Source organism: Nerophis ophidion, linkage group LG16 (assembly GCF_033978795.1).
Source record: "Nerophis ophidion isolate RoL-2023_Sa linkage group LG16, RoL_Noph_v1.0, whole genome shotgun sequence".
Taxonomy (NCBI): Eukaryota; Metazoa; Chordata; class Actinopteri; order Syngnathiformes; family Syngnathidae; genus Nerophis; species Nerophis ophidion.
The window spans coordinates 52,149,344-52,167,779 of NC_084626.1; the positions used below are offsets into that span (position 1 = coordinate 52,149,344).

General features: G+C 30.1%; 1 protein-coding gene across 1 annotated transcript in view; it reads right to left on the reverse strand.

Annotated features, from left to right (window-relative positions):
* Positions 1 to 3,612: 3,612 nt before the first annotated feature.
* npepl1 (aminopeptidase like 1) overlaps positions 3,613 to 18,436 on the reverse strand; it is a 31,980-nt gene continuing 17,156 nt past the window's right edge. The window contains exons 9-12 of the mRNA XM_061875490.1: positions 14,596 to 14,719; positions 14,347 to 14,523; positions 14,170 to 14,280; positions 3,613 to 3,844 (exon numbers count right to left, since the gene is read on the reverse strand). Of these exons, the coding sequence (XP_061731474.1) occupies positions 3,686 to 3,844; positions 14,170 to 14,280; positions 14,347 to 14,523; positions 14,596 to 14,719 (571 nt within the window). The 3' untranslated portion in view covers positions 3,613 to 3,685. The remainder of the gene's footprint in view (positions 3,845 to 14,169; positions 14,281 to 14,346; positions 14,524 to 14,595; positions 14,720 to 18,436) is intronic.

Sequence of the window (18,436 nt, forward strand, 5' to 3'; positions counted from 1 at the left end):
CTGGCGCTGTTTTGTAATGTTTTCATAATGTTTTATATTGTTGTTTGACTTACTGTTTGTAATTGTTGAAATTTATAAATAAAACTTAAAAAAAAAAAAAAAAGTAAGAATTTGCCTGTGGATTTCATTGTTAATGATATCAATTATTTTAATTCAGGGGTGTCCAAAGTGCGGCCCGGGGGGACATTTGCAGCCCACAGCTAGTCGTTTACTGGCCTGCCACACATTCTGCAAAAATTGCAAAATTTATAGTATTGCGATAATTTAAAAAAAACCATTTAAAAATAGTGGAATGAGGTGAAATCTAAATAGGAAAAGTGTCAGTGTAATTACCGGACTACAATACTTTTCATTCAATGATTGTAAATAATGTAAAAATGATGTAAAAACAATTAAAAGTATAAAGAAGTCATATTGTTCCATTACTTTGAATCAAACTACTGTCACTACTGCCAAAGAACTGTCAACACCTTCATATTTGTTGCTTCTGTAACACTTTCATCTTGCACTGGTACTGTATTTGACTACTTCTACTTCTACTTCTACCATAACTTCTGTGACTTTTGTGCAACTTAACTCTCTTTTCATTAATGTATATCACAACTATTCAATTATTTGTATTTAGTTTATTAGATTCTGCAACTAATGTTTGGAAGCCATTGTACACAATATTTGAAGAGCATGGAAAAAAGCATTTGAGTGTGTTGTAGTCTGCATGTGATGAAACTTGAACCTTGAACCAAAGCTGCCATGCAGGCACTTTTTGTTTTTCTTTTCTTTGTTTTCTTTTTTGTCCACTGGTCAAAAAAAAAAAAAAGACAAAAAAAATGTGAATTATTACTTAAAAATGATCACTTTAAAATGTTTTATGTGGAAAAAATATTGCATATGTTGTGTAGTTGCCATATAAAAACATCAAAGTTTTGACAAAAGAACATAAAACTATCAAAATAATAGTTCAAACTTAAAATGGACAGATATGTCGGAAGTTGATCTTGTAATTTAAGTGTTAAAAGTAAAAAAATAATAAAAATGCATCCTTTCGGATCTCAAATATATTTATCCATCCATCCATCCATTTTCTACCGCTTATTCCCTTCCGGGGTCGCGGGGGGCGCTGGCGCCTATCTCAGCTACAATCGGGCGGAAGGCAGGGTACACCCTGGACAAGTCGCCACCTCATCGCAGGGCCAACGCAGATAGACAGACAACATTCATTTAGTAAGATTTTATTGAACTTTTCACTGTGATTACTCAAAAATATTAAATAATTAAAATCAATGGTGTCCTGCATTATTGATCTTTGAGGGCTTTAATTGCTAAATAAAGAAACTCTCCTGAAGGAATCAATAAAGTACTATCTATCTATCTAAATACTGCATATTTCAGTTTTACTATAAAAAACAAAGTTGTCTTTGACAGAAAAGGCATAAAACCTTATTTGTTTTACTTTATATCAACTTTAAGTTGATATAGAGATTTACTGTAAGCATTAAATTAAAAAAAATAATAATAGTTTGACTTATTTTTAACATTTTAGTGACTGAGACCCTCTATGCTCCCCAGGAGCCCTAAGGATTAAAAAAAAAAATCCATATATTTTGTTATGGTTTGAAAAATATCAAAATGCTTACATTTTTCCGTGTGCGGCCCTCTGTGGAAAAAGTTTGGATGCCCCTGTTTTAAGTTCACTGTCCATTTTACAGTAAAAACTTTACGTTTACAAAATGTTGTTGTAAAATAATGTTTTTTTTTATTGTCCAGGGTGTACACCGCCTTCCGCCTCCAGCTCCCCTCATGACCCAGAACGGGACAAGCGGTAGGAAATGGATGATGGAATATTTCTTACAACATTTTACGGTAAATATAAAAACTACCTCTTAGTGGTGTCCCGATAACAATGTATTTCCATACTTTTCTAAAAAGAGAACCACAAAAAAATTGCATTATTGTCTTTATTTGAACAAAAAATGTTAGTGTACATGAAACATATGTTTATTATTGTAATTTAGTCCTTAAATAAAATAGTGAACATACTAGACAGTAAGTAAACAAAGAGACTCCTGATGCAGTAAAATATTGTGTCATTTATTATTTTGTACACATTATTAAGGACAAACTGTAAAAATGGATTATTAATCTACTTGTTAATTTACTGTTAATATCTGCTTATTTTCTGTTCAAATGTAATAATCACTTATTCTTCTCTTTTTTGATACTTATTAGTTTTGGATGATACCACACATTTAGGTATCGCTCCGATACCAAGTAGTTCCAGTATCATACATTGGTCATATTCAAATAATCAATCAATGATTTCATCTTTTCTAACTATTTATATTAGTTCATTTACGTTTTGACAGAAAAATGTACTGCATGAAATAGTGTATTTTCAAAACTTTATTGGTATTCAATAATGCAACAAAATAAAATACTTAAATATATAATTGACTTTCAAGGCAAGTTATCCATAAATTGTAAACTGAGCTGCTAGCTTTTGTGCAAAAACAACAACAGCCTCATTTTTTTACTGTAAAACAAACCAGCAGCTTAGTTGCCAAAAAACAAAACAAAAAAAACAGGTCTACTTTTTACATTTCCTGAACATTAATTTTACAGTAAAACTAGTGAGTTGTCTTTTTTTTTTTTACTGTAAAATCTACATTGCACATACAAATATAATCAAACTCTTATTAGTGTTCATTTATGACTAAAGATCTTCAGTAAATGTATGATTAGTCATGTTTTACACTATATTAATGAGTAAAGATCTACAGTAGATGTATGATTAGTCATGTTTTACACTATATTAATGACTAAAGATCTACAGTAGATGTATGATTAGTCATGTTTTACACTATATTAATGACTAAAGATCTACAGTAGATGTATGATTAGTCATGTTTTACACTATATTAATGACTAAAGATCTACAGTAGATGTATGATTAGTCATGTTTTACACTATATTAATGACTAAAGATCTACAGTAGATGTATGATTAGTCATGTTTTACCATAGATTTATTACTAAAGATTGACAGTAGATTTATGACTAAGGATCTACAGTAAATGTATGATTAGTCATGTTTTACAGTATATTTATTACTAAAGATATACAATAGATTGATTAGCCATGTTTTACAGTAAATGTATTACTAAAGATCTACGGTAGATGTATGATTAGTCATGTTTTAAAGTAGATTTATGACTAAAGATCTACAGTAGATTGATTCGTCATAATGTTCAACAGTAGATTTATTACTAAAGATGTACAATAGATTGATTAGCCATGTTTTACAGTAGATTTATTACTAAAGATCGACAGTAGATTTATGACTAAAGATCTACAGTTGATTAATTAGTCATAATGTTGTACAGTAGATTTATGACTAAAGATCTACAGTATATTTATGACTAATGACCTACAGTAGATGTATGATTAGTCATGTCTTATAGTATATTTGAGTAAAGATCTACAGTAGATTAAATAGTAATAATGTTCTACAGTAGATGTATGATTAGTCATGTTTTACAGTATATTAATGAGTAAAGATCTTCAGTAGAATGAATGCATGAATAGTTGTACAGTAACAATGACCAATTGACAAAGATGCATTCATATTTCTTTTATTCCATAATCTTGCTGCACTTAGTGAATGTTTGCTGTGTTGCACAACTTGTTTTCTACACCAATCTTCTCCTCTTGCAGTCGCGCTCCATCTGCTCCTCTGAGGCCCCGCTGGCAGCAGCCAGAGGAGAGACAGCCTTCAACATGGAGTCTTCAGAGGCCTGACCAAACAAGGCCAGCAGCAAACACACACCGAAGCCCGTCGCTCTCTCGCCCTGCCAGGTACACAACAACTGGTCACACACACACCTTGTCAGGTACACAACAACTGTCACACACACACATTGTCAGGTACACAACAACTGTCACACACACACCTTGTCAGGTACACAACAACTGTCACACACCCACATTGTCAGGTACACAACAACTGTCACACACACACCTTGTCAGGTACACAACAACTGTCACACACACACCTTGTCAGGTACACAACTGTCGCACACCCACATTGTATACCTCACACACACTTAGATTGCATCCTTCATGCCCACATATCTCAGACATTACTACAGTTGTGGTATTATATATATGTGTATATATATATATTCATATATATTTGTATGTATGTACAGTGCCCTCCATAATTATTGGCACCCCTGGTTGAGATGTGTTTTTTAGCTTCCAATTATTTTATTTTTTTTCTAAATAATATGGGACCTTAATGGAAAAAAAGAGAAAAATCCAACCTTCAATACAAGTGCATTTATTCAGTGGGGAAAAAATCCCACATAAAGAAATAATTATTTGACATCAAATAATGTGTGTCACAATTATTAGCACCCCTGGTGTTAATATTTTGTACAACCCCCTTTTGCCAACAAAACAGCACCTAATCTTCTCCTATAATGTTTCACAAGATGGGCAAAGACAGAAAGAGGGATTTTCAGCCATTCCTCTTTGCAGAATCTCTCTAAATCATCCAGAGACCTGGGTCCTCTCCTCTGTACTCTCCTTTTCAGCTCACCCCACAGGTTCTCAATGGGGTTGAGGTCAGGGGACTGAGATGGCCATGGGAGGAGCTTGATTTTGTGTCTGGTGAACCATTTCTGTGTAGATTTGGCCATATGTTTAGGGTCATTGTCTTGCTGAAAGACCCAGTGACGACCCAGCTTCAGCTTTCGGGCAGAGGGCAACAGATTTTGATTTAAAATGTCCTGGTATTTCAAAGCATTCATGATGCCATGCACCCTAACAAGGTTCCCAGGGCCTTTGGAAGTGAAACAGCCCCACAGCATCACTGACCCACCCCCATACTTCACAGTGGGTATGAGGTGCTTTTCAGCATGCGCATCTTTCGTGGTACGCCAGACCCACTTAGAGTGTTTGTTGCCAAAAAGCTCAATCTTGGTCTCATCTGACCAAAGCACACGGTCCCAGGGGTGCCAATAATTATGGAGGGCACTGTATGTATATATATATGTGTATATATCCCTCACGACCACGTTGTAGCCCTATATATACATATACACACATATATATATATATACATACATATATATATACACACATATATATGTGTATATATTTGTATATGTATGTATGTATATATATATATACATATATACTTACAGTGCCCTCCATAATTATTGGCACCCCTGGTTGAGATGTGTTAAAAGCCTTAAAATAAATTCAGTGTTTATTGCAGAAGAATACTGTCACACTGAAAATTGTAGGAAAATGTAGCCTTCAACTCAAATGAATTGTAAGAAAATAAAAAAATCCCTGACTAAAAAATAATTATTTTCCATTAAATCACCTGTTCCACAATTATTGGCACCCTTAACAATTCCCAGGAAATAAATATAATTGAAGCATTTCTGTCATTTCTACAGTAGTTTACAAAGTTTACCAGAGTACGTAGGAACATTTAATTAGTAATTCATCACTTCCTGTTTCCCTGGGGTATAAATATGACGTGACACCGAGGCCATTTCTCTTATCCACTCTTAAACATGGGAAAGACAAAGGAACACAGCATACAAGTGAGGCAGATGTGCGTCGACCTTCACAGGTCAGGCAGAGGCTACAAGAAGATTGCCACTCAACTGCAGCTGCCCATATCCACTGTGAGAGGAATAATTAAGAAGTTCAAAACAACTGGAACAGTGGTAAATAAGCCTGGACGAGGACCCAAGTTTATTTTGCCACCACGCACAGTGAGGAGGATGGTAAGAGAAATCAAAAGATCTCCAAAGCTCACTGTTACAGAATTACAACAAATGGTAGCATCCTGGGGTCACAAAGTCTCCAAATCAACCATCAGGCGCTGTCTACACGCCAACAAGCTGTTTGGGAGGCATGCACGGAGAAAACCTTTCCTCACTCACAATCATAAACGCAAGCGTCTGGAGTTCGCCAAACGGTATTGGGGCTTCAACTGGGACCGTGTGCTTTGGTCAGATGAGACCAAGATTGAGCTTTTTGGCAACAAACACTCTAAGTGGGTCTGGCGTACCACGAAAGATGCGCATGCTGAAAAGCACCTCATACCCACTGTGAAGTATGGGGGTGGGTCAGTGATGCTGTGGGGCTGTTTCACTTCCAAAGGCCCTGGGAACCTTGTTAGGGTGCATGGCATCATGAATGCTTTGAAATACCAGGACATTTTAAATCAAAATCTGTTGCCCTCTGCCCGAAAGCTGAAGCTGGGTCGTCACTGGGTCTTTCAGCAAGACAATGACCCTAAACATATGGCCAAATCTACACAGAAATGGTTCACCAGACACAAAATCAAGCTCCACCCATGGCCATCTCAGTCCCCTGACCTCAACCCCATTGAGAACCTGTGGGGTGAGCTGAAAAGGAGAGTACAGAGGAGAGGACCCAGGTCTCTGGATGATTTAGAGAGATTCTGCAAAGAGGAATGGCTGAAAATCCCTCTTTCTGTCTTTGCCCATCTTGTGAAACATTATAGGAGAAGATTAGGTGCTGTTTTGTTGGCAAAAGGGGGTTGTACAAAATATTAACACCAGGGGTGCTAATAATTGTGACACACATTATTTGATGTCAAATAATTATTTCTTTATGTGGGATTTTTTCCCCACTGAATAAATGCACTTGTATTGAAGGTTGGATTTTTCTCTTTTTTTCCATTAAGGTCCCATATTATTTAGAAAAAAAATAAAATAATTGGAAGCTAAAAAACACATCTCAACCAGGGGTGCCAATAATTATGGAGGGCACTGTACATATATATACACATATATATATACTTACATATATATATACATATATATACAAATATATATGAATACATGTATATATATGTAAGTATATATATACATATATATATACATACATACATATATAAGTATGCATGTATTATATATATATAAGTATGTATACATATATATAAGTATACGTATATATATAAGTATACTTATAAATATATAAGTATACATATATATACAAGTATACATATATATACGTACATAAGTATACATATATATACAAGTATACATATATATAAGTACATAAGTATACATATATATAAGTATACTTATATATATACATATATGTATATATATAAGTATACATATATAAGTATACATATATATAAGTATACTTATAAATATATAAGTATACATATATATATATACTCATATACATGTGCATACGAGTATATATATATATAAGTATACTTATATATATGTATACTTATATATATACATATGTATACTTATATACATATATATAAGTACATAAGTATACATATATATAAGTATACATACTTATATATATATACATATATATATAAGTATACATATATACATATATATAAGTATACATATATATATAAACGTACTTATATATATAAGTATACATACAAGTATACATACTTATATATATATGTATACCTATACATATATATAAGTATACATACATGTGTATATATATGTATATATAAGTATACATATGTATATATATACACAAGTATACATATATATATAAGTATACATATACATACTTATATATATATATGTATACATATATATGTATACCTATACATATATATAAGTATACACATATATATATATAAGTATACATATAAGTATATATACATACATGTGTATATATATACACATATGTATATATATATAAGTATACATATGTATATATATATATACACAAGTATACATATATAAGTACATAAGTATACATATATAAGTATACATACACAAGTATACATATATATAAGTATACATACTTATATACATATATACTTATATATATGTATATACATATATATACATACCTATATACATATGTGTGTATATATATATATATGTATATATATATAAACATACTTATATATATATACACACACATATATACATATATATGTGGATATATATATATACATATATGTATATATATACATATACATACACATATACATACATACACATATAGATATATATATATATATATACACACACATATATATACATATATATGTGGATATATATATATATGTATATATATACATATATATATACATACACATATACATACATACACATATAGATATATATATATAAGTATACATATATACATATATATAAGTATACATATATACATATATATATAAGTACGTTTATATATATATGTATACTTATATATAAGTATACATACAAGTATACATACTTATATATATATGTATACCTATACATATATATAAGTATACATACATGTGTATATATATGTATATATAAGTATACATATGTATATATATACACAAGTATACATATATATATAAGTATACATACTTATATATATACATATATGTATATATATAAGTATACTTATATATATACATATATGTATAAGTATACATATATATAAGTATACATATACATACCTATATATATGTATAGGTATACATATATATGTATACATATATATATATAAGTATACATATATATATATAAGTATACATATAAGTATATATACATACATGTGTATATATATACACATATGTATATATATATAAGTATACATATGTATATATATATATACACAAGTATACATATATAAGTACATAAGTATACATATATAAGTATACATACACAAGTATACATATATAAGTATACATACTTATATACATATATACTTATATATATGTATATACATATATATACATACCTATATACATATGTGTGTATATATATATATATGTATATATATATAAACATACTTATAAATATATACACACACATATATATACATATATATGTGGATATATATATATATATACATACACATATACATACATACACATATAGATATATATATATAAGTATACATATATATAAGTATACATATATATATAAACGTACTTATATATATAAGTATACATACAAGTATACATACTTATATATATATGTATACCTATACATATATATAAGTATACATACATGTGTATATATATGTATATATAAGTATACATATGTATATATATACACACAAGTATACATATATATATAAGTATACATACTTATATATATATACATATATGTATATATATAAGTATACTTATATATATACATATATGTATAAGTATACATATATATAAGTATACATATACATACTTATATATATGTATAGGTATACATATATATGTATACATATATATATATAAGTATACATATATATATATAAGTATACATATAAGTATATATACATACATGTGTATATATATACACATATGTATATATATATAAGTATACATATGTATATATATATATACACAAGTATACATATATAAGTACATAAGTATACATATATAAGTATACATACACAAGTATACATATATATAAGTATACATACTTATATACTTATATATATGTATATACATATATATACATACCTATATACATATGTGTGTATATATATATATATATGTATATATATATATAAACATACTTATATATATATACACACACATATATATACATATATATGTGGATATATATATATATACATATATGTATATATATACATATATATATACATACACATATACATATACACATATACATATATACAAGTATACATATATACAAGTATACATATATACAAGTATATATATATAAGTATATATATACATATCCATGTGAGTATATATAAGTATACTTATATATGTACACATATATATAAGTACACTTATATATACATATATGTATATATATATAAGTATACATATATATAAGTATACATATATATATATAAGTATACATATATACATATATATAAGTATACATATATATAAGTATACATACTTATATATATGTATAGGTATACATATATATAAGTATACATATGTATATATATAAGTATACATATGTATATATATATACACAAGTATACATATATATAAGTACATATGCATACATATATAAGTATACATACTTATATATATATACATACATGTATATATAGAAGTATACATATATGTATATATATAAGTATACATATATATAAGTATACTTATATATATACATATGTATATATAAGTATACATATATATATGTATACATATATATACATATATGTATATATAAGTATACATATATATATATGTATACATATAAGTATATATACATACATGTGTATATATATACACATATGTATATATATATATATATATATATAAGTATACATATGTATATATATATACACAAGTATACATAAATATAAGTACATAAGTACATAAGTATACATATATAAGTATACATACACAAGTATACATATATAAGTATACATACTTATATACATATATACTTATATATATGTATATACATATATATATATATATATACCTATATACATATATATGTGTGTGTGTATATATACATACTTATATATACATATATATGTGGATATATATATGTGTATATATATACATATGTACATATATACACATATATATATATGTGTATATATATATACATATATGTATATATATGTATATATATACATATATATACATATACATACATACACACACATATACACATTCATATAGATATATATATATATAAGTATACATATATATAAGTATACAAGTATACATATATATAAGTATATATATAAGTATATATATACATATCCATGTGAGTATATATATAAGTATACTTATATATATGTATACATATATATAAGTATACTTATATATATGTATATAACTATACATATAAGTATACTTATATACATATATATAAGTATACATATGTTTATATATGTATATATATAAGTATACATATATATAAGTACATAAGTATACATACTTATATATATGTATACTTATATATGTATATATGTATACTTATATATATGTGTATACTTATATATATATATACATATATGTATATATATATATAAGTATACATATATATATAAGTATACATATATATGTATACATACTTATATATATATGTATACTTATATATATAAGTATACATACTTATATATATGTATAGGTATACATATATATATAAGTATACATATGTATATATATATACACAAGTATACATATATATAAGTACATACGTATACATATATATAAGTATAAATACTTATATATATACATATATGTATATATATAAGTATACATATATATATACATATAAGTATACATATAAGTATATATACATACATGTGTATATATATACACATATGTATATATACATAAGTATACATATGTATATATATATACAAGTATACATATATAAGTATACATACTTATATACATATATACTTATATATATGTATATATATATACATACTTATATATATATATATACACACATATATATGTGGATATATATATATGTGTATATATATACATATGTACATATATATATGTATATATACATATACATGTATACACATGTATATATATGTGTATATATATATACATATATGTATATATATACATGTATATATACATATATGTATATATATACATACACATATATATACACATACACACACATAGATATATATATATAAGTATACATATATAAGTATATATATACATGTGAGTATATATATAAGTATACTTATATATATGTATACATACTTATATATATATATATACATACTTATATATACATATACATACTTATATATATATACATACTTATATATACATATACATATATATATAAACATATGTATATATATAAGTATACACATATATATAAGTATACTTAAATATAAGTATACATATATAAGTATACTTATATATATGTGTACATATATATATATATATGTATAAGTATACATATATATAAGTATACTTATATATATGTATACATACTTATATATATATATATATATATATGTGTGTATAGGTATATATATATATATATATATATATATATATATATATATGTGTGTATAGGTATATATATATATATATATATATATATATATATATATATATATATATATATATATATATATATATATATATATATATATATATATATATATATATATATATATATATATATATATATATATATATATATATATATATATATATATATATATATATATACCTATACACACATATATATATACATACATATATATATAAACACAAGTATACATATATAAGTACATACATATATATATAAACACAAGTATACATATATAAGTACATAAGTATACATTTATATAAGTATACATACATCATATATATACATACTTATATACATATATATATACATATATATGTGTGTGTATATATGTATATATATATATACATACATATATATATATATACATATGCACATATATATATATGTGTATGTATATATATGTATATATGCATGTATGTAATATATATATATGTATATATATGTGTATATATATATATATATATATATATAAAAAATGTGGTGGGTGTGGTTAAAATAGTGGTGTGGTCCACATGCAGGGTATATACAGGTGCTGGTCATATTATTAGAATATCATGAAAATGTTGATTTCCTGAGGTCTAGGGTCAATGCAGCAGTCTACCAGGAAGTTTTACAACACTTTATGCTGCCTGCCGCGGACCAATTTTATGAAGGTGAAGATTTCATTTTCCAACATGACTTGGCACCTGCACACAGTGCCAAATCTACCAGTACCTGGTTTAAGGACCATGGTATCCCTGTTCTTGATTGGCCTGCAAACTCACCTGACCTTAACCCCACAGAAAAGCTATGGAGTATTGTGAAGTGGAAGATGCCAGAGCCAACAATGCTGAATAGCTGAAGGCCACTATTAAAGCAAGCTGGGCTCTCATAACACCTGAGGAGTGCAACAGACTGGTGGACTCCATGCCACAGACTGGTGGACTCCATGCCACAGACTGGTGGACTCCATGCCACAGACTGGTGGACTCCATGCCACAGACTGGTGGACTCCATGCCACAGACTGGTGGACTCCATGCCACAGACTGGTGGACTCCATGCCACAGACTGGTGGACTCCATGCCACAGACTGGTGGACTCCATGCCACAGACTGGTGGACTCCATGCCACAGACTGGTGGACTCCATGCCACAGACTGGTGGACTCCATGCCACAGACTGGTGGACTCCATGCCACAGACTGGTGGACTCCATGCCACAGGAGCTGCAACTAAGTATTGATTGCCGTATATGTTGAAACTTTCCATGTCCATACTTTTCAGGTGGCCAACATTTCTAAAAAATATTTTTTGGTACTAGTTGTAACTAATATTCTAATATTTTGAGTTACTGAATTTGGGATTTTCAGTAATTGTCAGTACTAATCATCAACATTTAAAGAAATAAACATTTCAAATATATCACTATGTGTGTAATGAATTGATATAATATGTACATTTCATGCTCTGAATATAATTACTGAAATAAATCAACTTTTTCATGATATTCTAATAATATGAACAGCACCTGTATATACCTGTGTGACTATGACATAAGTGGTTATGTAGGAGACAGGTGAGCGGTAATGTAGGAGACAGGTAAGCGGTAATGTAGGAGACAGGTGAGCGGTAATGTAGGAGACAGGTGAGCGGTAATGTAGGAGACAGGTGAGCGGTAATGTAGGAGACAGGTGAGCGGTAATGTAGGAGACAGGTGAGCGGTCATGTAGGAGACAGGTGAGCGGTAATGTAGGAGACAGGTGAGCGGTAATGTAGGAGACAGCTGAGCGGTCATGTAGGAGACAGGTGAGCGGTCATGTAGGAGACAGGTGAGCGGTAATGTAGGAGACAGGTGAGCGGTCATGTAGGAGACAGGTGAGCGGTAATGTAGGAGACAGGTGAGCGGTAATGTAGGAGACAGGTGAGCGGTAATGTAGGAGACAGGTGAGCGGTAATGTAGGAGACAGGTGAGCGGTAATGTAGGAGACAGCTGAGCGGTCATGTAGGAGACAGGTGAGCGGTCATGTAGGAGACAGGTGAGCGGTCATGTAGGAGACAGGTGAGCGGTCATGTAGGAGACAGGTGAGCGGTTATGTAGGAGACAGGTGAGTGGTGCAGGCAGGTACTGACCGCGTGGACAGGAGAGGCGATGTCAACATGGACCCAAACACCAGGCCAGTCGAAGCCCAAGTGGGAGTTGATGAAAAGACCGGCACAGGAACTCTGAGCGTTCTCTCGGTCCTGACCAGGAAACAGAAGCAGACTTGAGTCCAACATGGCGGGACCAGACAGTCACAGCTTCCTTACCGCCACAGAGTTCTTCATGTCGGCGATGGCGGAGGCAAACTCGCTGAAGTGCAGCTCGGGACAGTAGACCAGAGGGTGGGCCAGGTCGCCGCTGCTGCGCCCGGCACGCACACACGCCATCTCCCAGGGCTCGCTGTTGGTCATGATGGCCGCGTGGTGCTTGCCTGTGGAGATGCCCTGAACCACACAGCAGGCGGCACATCAACACAGTTGGCAGAAGAAGAAGAAGAAGAAGAAGAAGAAGGTTACCTGAGCTCCAGTGAGAGTGGCCATGTCCACAATGATGTCAGCTGCCAGGTCTTTGCTGGCATACACAACACCATCAGCCAGCACCAACCTCCCCTCCGCGTCCGTGTTGTTGATCTCCACTGTCCTGATCACACACCTCACAGTGTTTAGTAGTTCCAGGAGCATACATTGGTCCCATTCAAAGTCCTCATGTGTCCAGGGACATAATTACTGAATTGATGAACATAATATGAATTTAAAATTTTGGTATTTTTTTTTGTGACGATACAAAATATCAATGTAATCATAGTAGTATCGACTAGATACACTCTTATTATTACAGTGGATGTCACACACCCACACAGGATTTTATATATATATGTGTATATATCTATATATATATATATATATATATTAGGGCTGCGAATCTTTGGGTGTCCCACGATTCGATTCAATATCGATTCTTGGGGTCACGATTCGATAATATATCAATTTTTTCGATTCGTTTCTCGATTCAAAAACGATATTTTTCCGATTCAAAAGGATTGTGTATTCATTCAATACATATATTTCAGCAGGATCTACCCCAGTCTGCTGACATGCTAGCAGAGTAGTAGATTTAAAAAAAAAAAAAACATTTATAATTATAAAGGACAATGTTTTATCAACTGATTGCAATAATGTAAATTTGTTTTAACTATTAAAGGAAGCAAAAATATGACTTATTTTATCTTTGTGAAAACATTGGACACAGTGTGTTGTCCAGCTTATGAGATGCCATGCAAGTGTAAGCCACTGTGACACTATTGTTATTTTTTTAGTTTTATAAATGTCTAATGATAATGTCAATGAGGGATTTTTAATCACTGCTATGCTGAAATGATAACTAATATTGATACTGTTGTTGATAATATTCATTTTTGTTTCACTACTTTTGGTTTGTTCTGTGTGGTGTTTGTGTCTCCTCTCAATTGTTCTGTTTATTGCAGTTCTGAGTGTTGCTGGCTCAGGTTCGGTTTTGGAATTGGATTGCATTGTTATGGTATTGCTGTGTAGTGTTTTGTTGGATTGATTAAATAAATAAATAAAATAAAAATCGATTTTTAAAAAATGAGGATCGATTCTGAATTGCACAACATAAACGATTCGTATTCGCATCGATTTTTTCCCACACCCCTAATATATATATATATATATATATAGATATATCTATATATGTCTATATATACATATATCTATCCATCTATATATCTTTATATGTATAGATATATAAAGATATATATCTCTATATATATCTATAGATAGATGTATAGATATATTTATATATAGATATATATATATCTACATAAAAATATTTATGTATATATATATGGATATCTATATATATATAGATTATGTATAGATATCTGTGTAGATATATATATATATATATTTATAGATATATGTATATATATATATATATATATATATTACATATATATCCATATAAAAATATATATATATAGATATATGTATATAGATATAAATATATATATATCTATATATAAATATATGTGTATATATAAAAATATATATATCTCTATATATACATGTAGATTATATATATATGGATATATATACATCCATCCATCCATCCATTTCCTACCGCTTATTCCCTTTTGGGGTGACGGGGGGCGCTGGCGCCTATCTCAGCTACAATCGGGCGGAAGGCGGGGTACACCCTGGACAAGTCGCCACCTCGATATATATATAGATAGATGTATAAAGATAGATATATATATATATATATAGATATGTACGGATACATCTATGTAGATTTATCTATATAGATCAATATTGATATATATATATGAAGATGGATATATCTATATCTATCTAGATATACATCTTATGTATATAGATAAATATATATAGAAACATATGTATATATATATATATATATATATATAAATATTAGGGGTGGGCAAATTAATGCGTTAATTATGAGTTAACTCATAAGGGGCTCTTGGTAAAGATGGAACATTTGGCAAAAATACCGGACAATTCTGCAAATTTCCTGGCTGTCTTACAGCGTGGTCACTCCGGGATCACTTACGACCGCCAGACAATTCTGGATGTGGATAGATCGGGCCGTTTTGGACTGAATGAGGCGTGCTTGCTAGAGCGGCTAGCTAGCATGGGAATACTTTGCCGGCTACATCCAGCGGCCTGTGTTGTCTGTCTATTTATGAATAATGCAGACCAGGAGTGTTGGCTGAGTTCTTAACGTTTGCTTTCAGAGCGTGCATATCACAACATACAAGATGTCGTCATGGCGACACAACCTATACATGCTCCTCACTCCTGTTGCATGCTGGGTAGGGTAGTTCTTTTTTCCCCTGGCTCATAACATCACAATATAGTACCATGTATATGATGCCTTCAGTTTATCAAAGCACCAAGCAAACAATCGGAAAATTCCCATCATATCAATTCCTAGATATGGTCATAATTATTTTAAGTGCACTACGCAGAATAAACACAACATTATTAATATTGCTACTACGGATAATTTGATCAAAAATTCCCTAAAACAGCCCACTACCTATAATTTAGGATTTTCAAATATAAGATCCCTGATTAAAAAAAATGTTTCTGCTGTTACCTCAGAAATTGCCTGTTCAGATGTTATGATTGTGGCTCAGAGATTTGTATGTAGATTATATTTATTTTCCATAACAAACAGGATAACTTAAATACCCTGGCAGTGGCAATAAGCTTAAATGTTTGTATTTTCATTTTTTGAGTTGATTTTCATCAAATATGCTATTTAACTGCTACTGTTTAACAAGGACTGATTTAAATTGTGTTTGCACAACAAATGTTTTGGCGCTTTTGTTCATGTGGGAGAATATTCCAATAAAGGTGCACTACACACTACTTTGGAATTCATTATTGGGCTTTGCGTATACAATGCAGTTAATCGCGATTAATCGGAGAAATAGTGCGATTAACTTCGATTAAAATTTGTAATCGTTGCCCAGCCCTAATAAATATGTATATATATATATATATAAATATACATCCATATGTACATAAATATACATACAGTATATCTATATACATATCTATATGTATATATATAGTATATATATATATATATATATATATATATATATATATATATATATATATATATATATATATATATATATATATATATATATATATGTATATATATAAATACACACACACACAGTGGGGCAAAAAAGTATTTAGTCAGCCAGCGATTGTGCAAGTTCTCCCACTTCAAATGATGACAGAGGTCTGTCATTTTCATCATAGGTACACTTCAACTGTGAGAGACAGAAAGTGGGAAAAAAATCCAGGAATTCACATTGTAGGAAGTTTAAAGAATTTATTTGTAAATTATGGTGGAAAATAAGTATTTGGTCAACCATTCAAAGCTCTCACTAATGGAAGGAGGTTTTGGCTCAAAATCTCAGGATACATGGCCCCATTCATTCTTTCCTTAACACGGATCAATCGTCCTGTCCCCTTAGCAGAAAAACAGCCCCAAAGCATGATGTTTCCACCCCCATGCTTCACAGTAGGTATGGTGTTCTTTGGATGCAACTCAGTATTCTTCTTCCTCCAAACACCACCAGTTGAGTTTATACCAAAAAGTTCTATTTTGGTTTCATCTGACCACATGACATTCTCCCAATCCTCTGCTGTATCATCCATGTGCTCTCTGGCAAACTTCAGACGGGCTTGGACATGCACTGGCTTAAGCAGGGGGACACGTCTGGCACTGCCGGATTTGATTCCCTGTCGGCATGGTGTGTTACTGATGGTAACCTTTGTTACTTTGGTCCCAGCT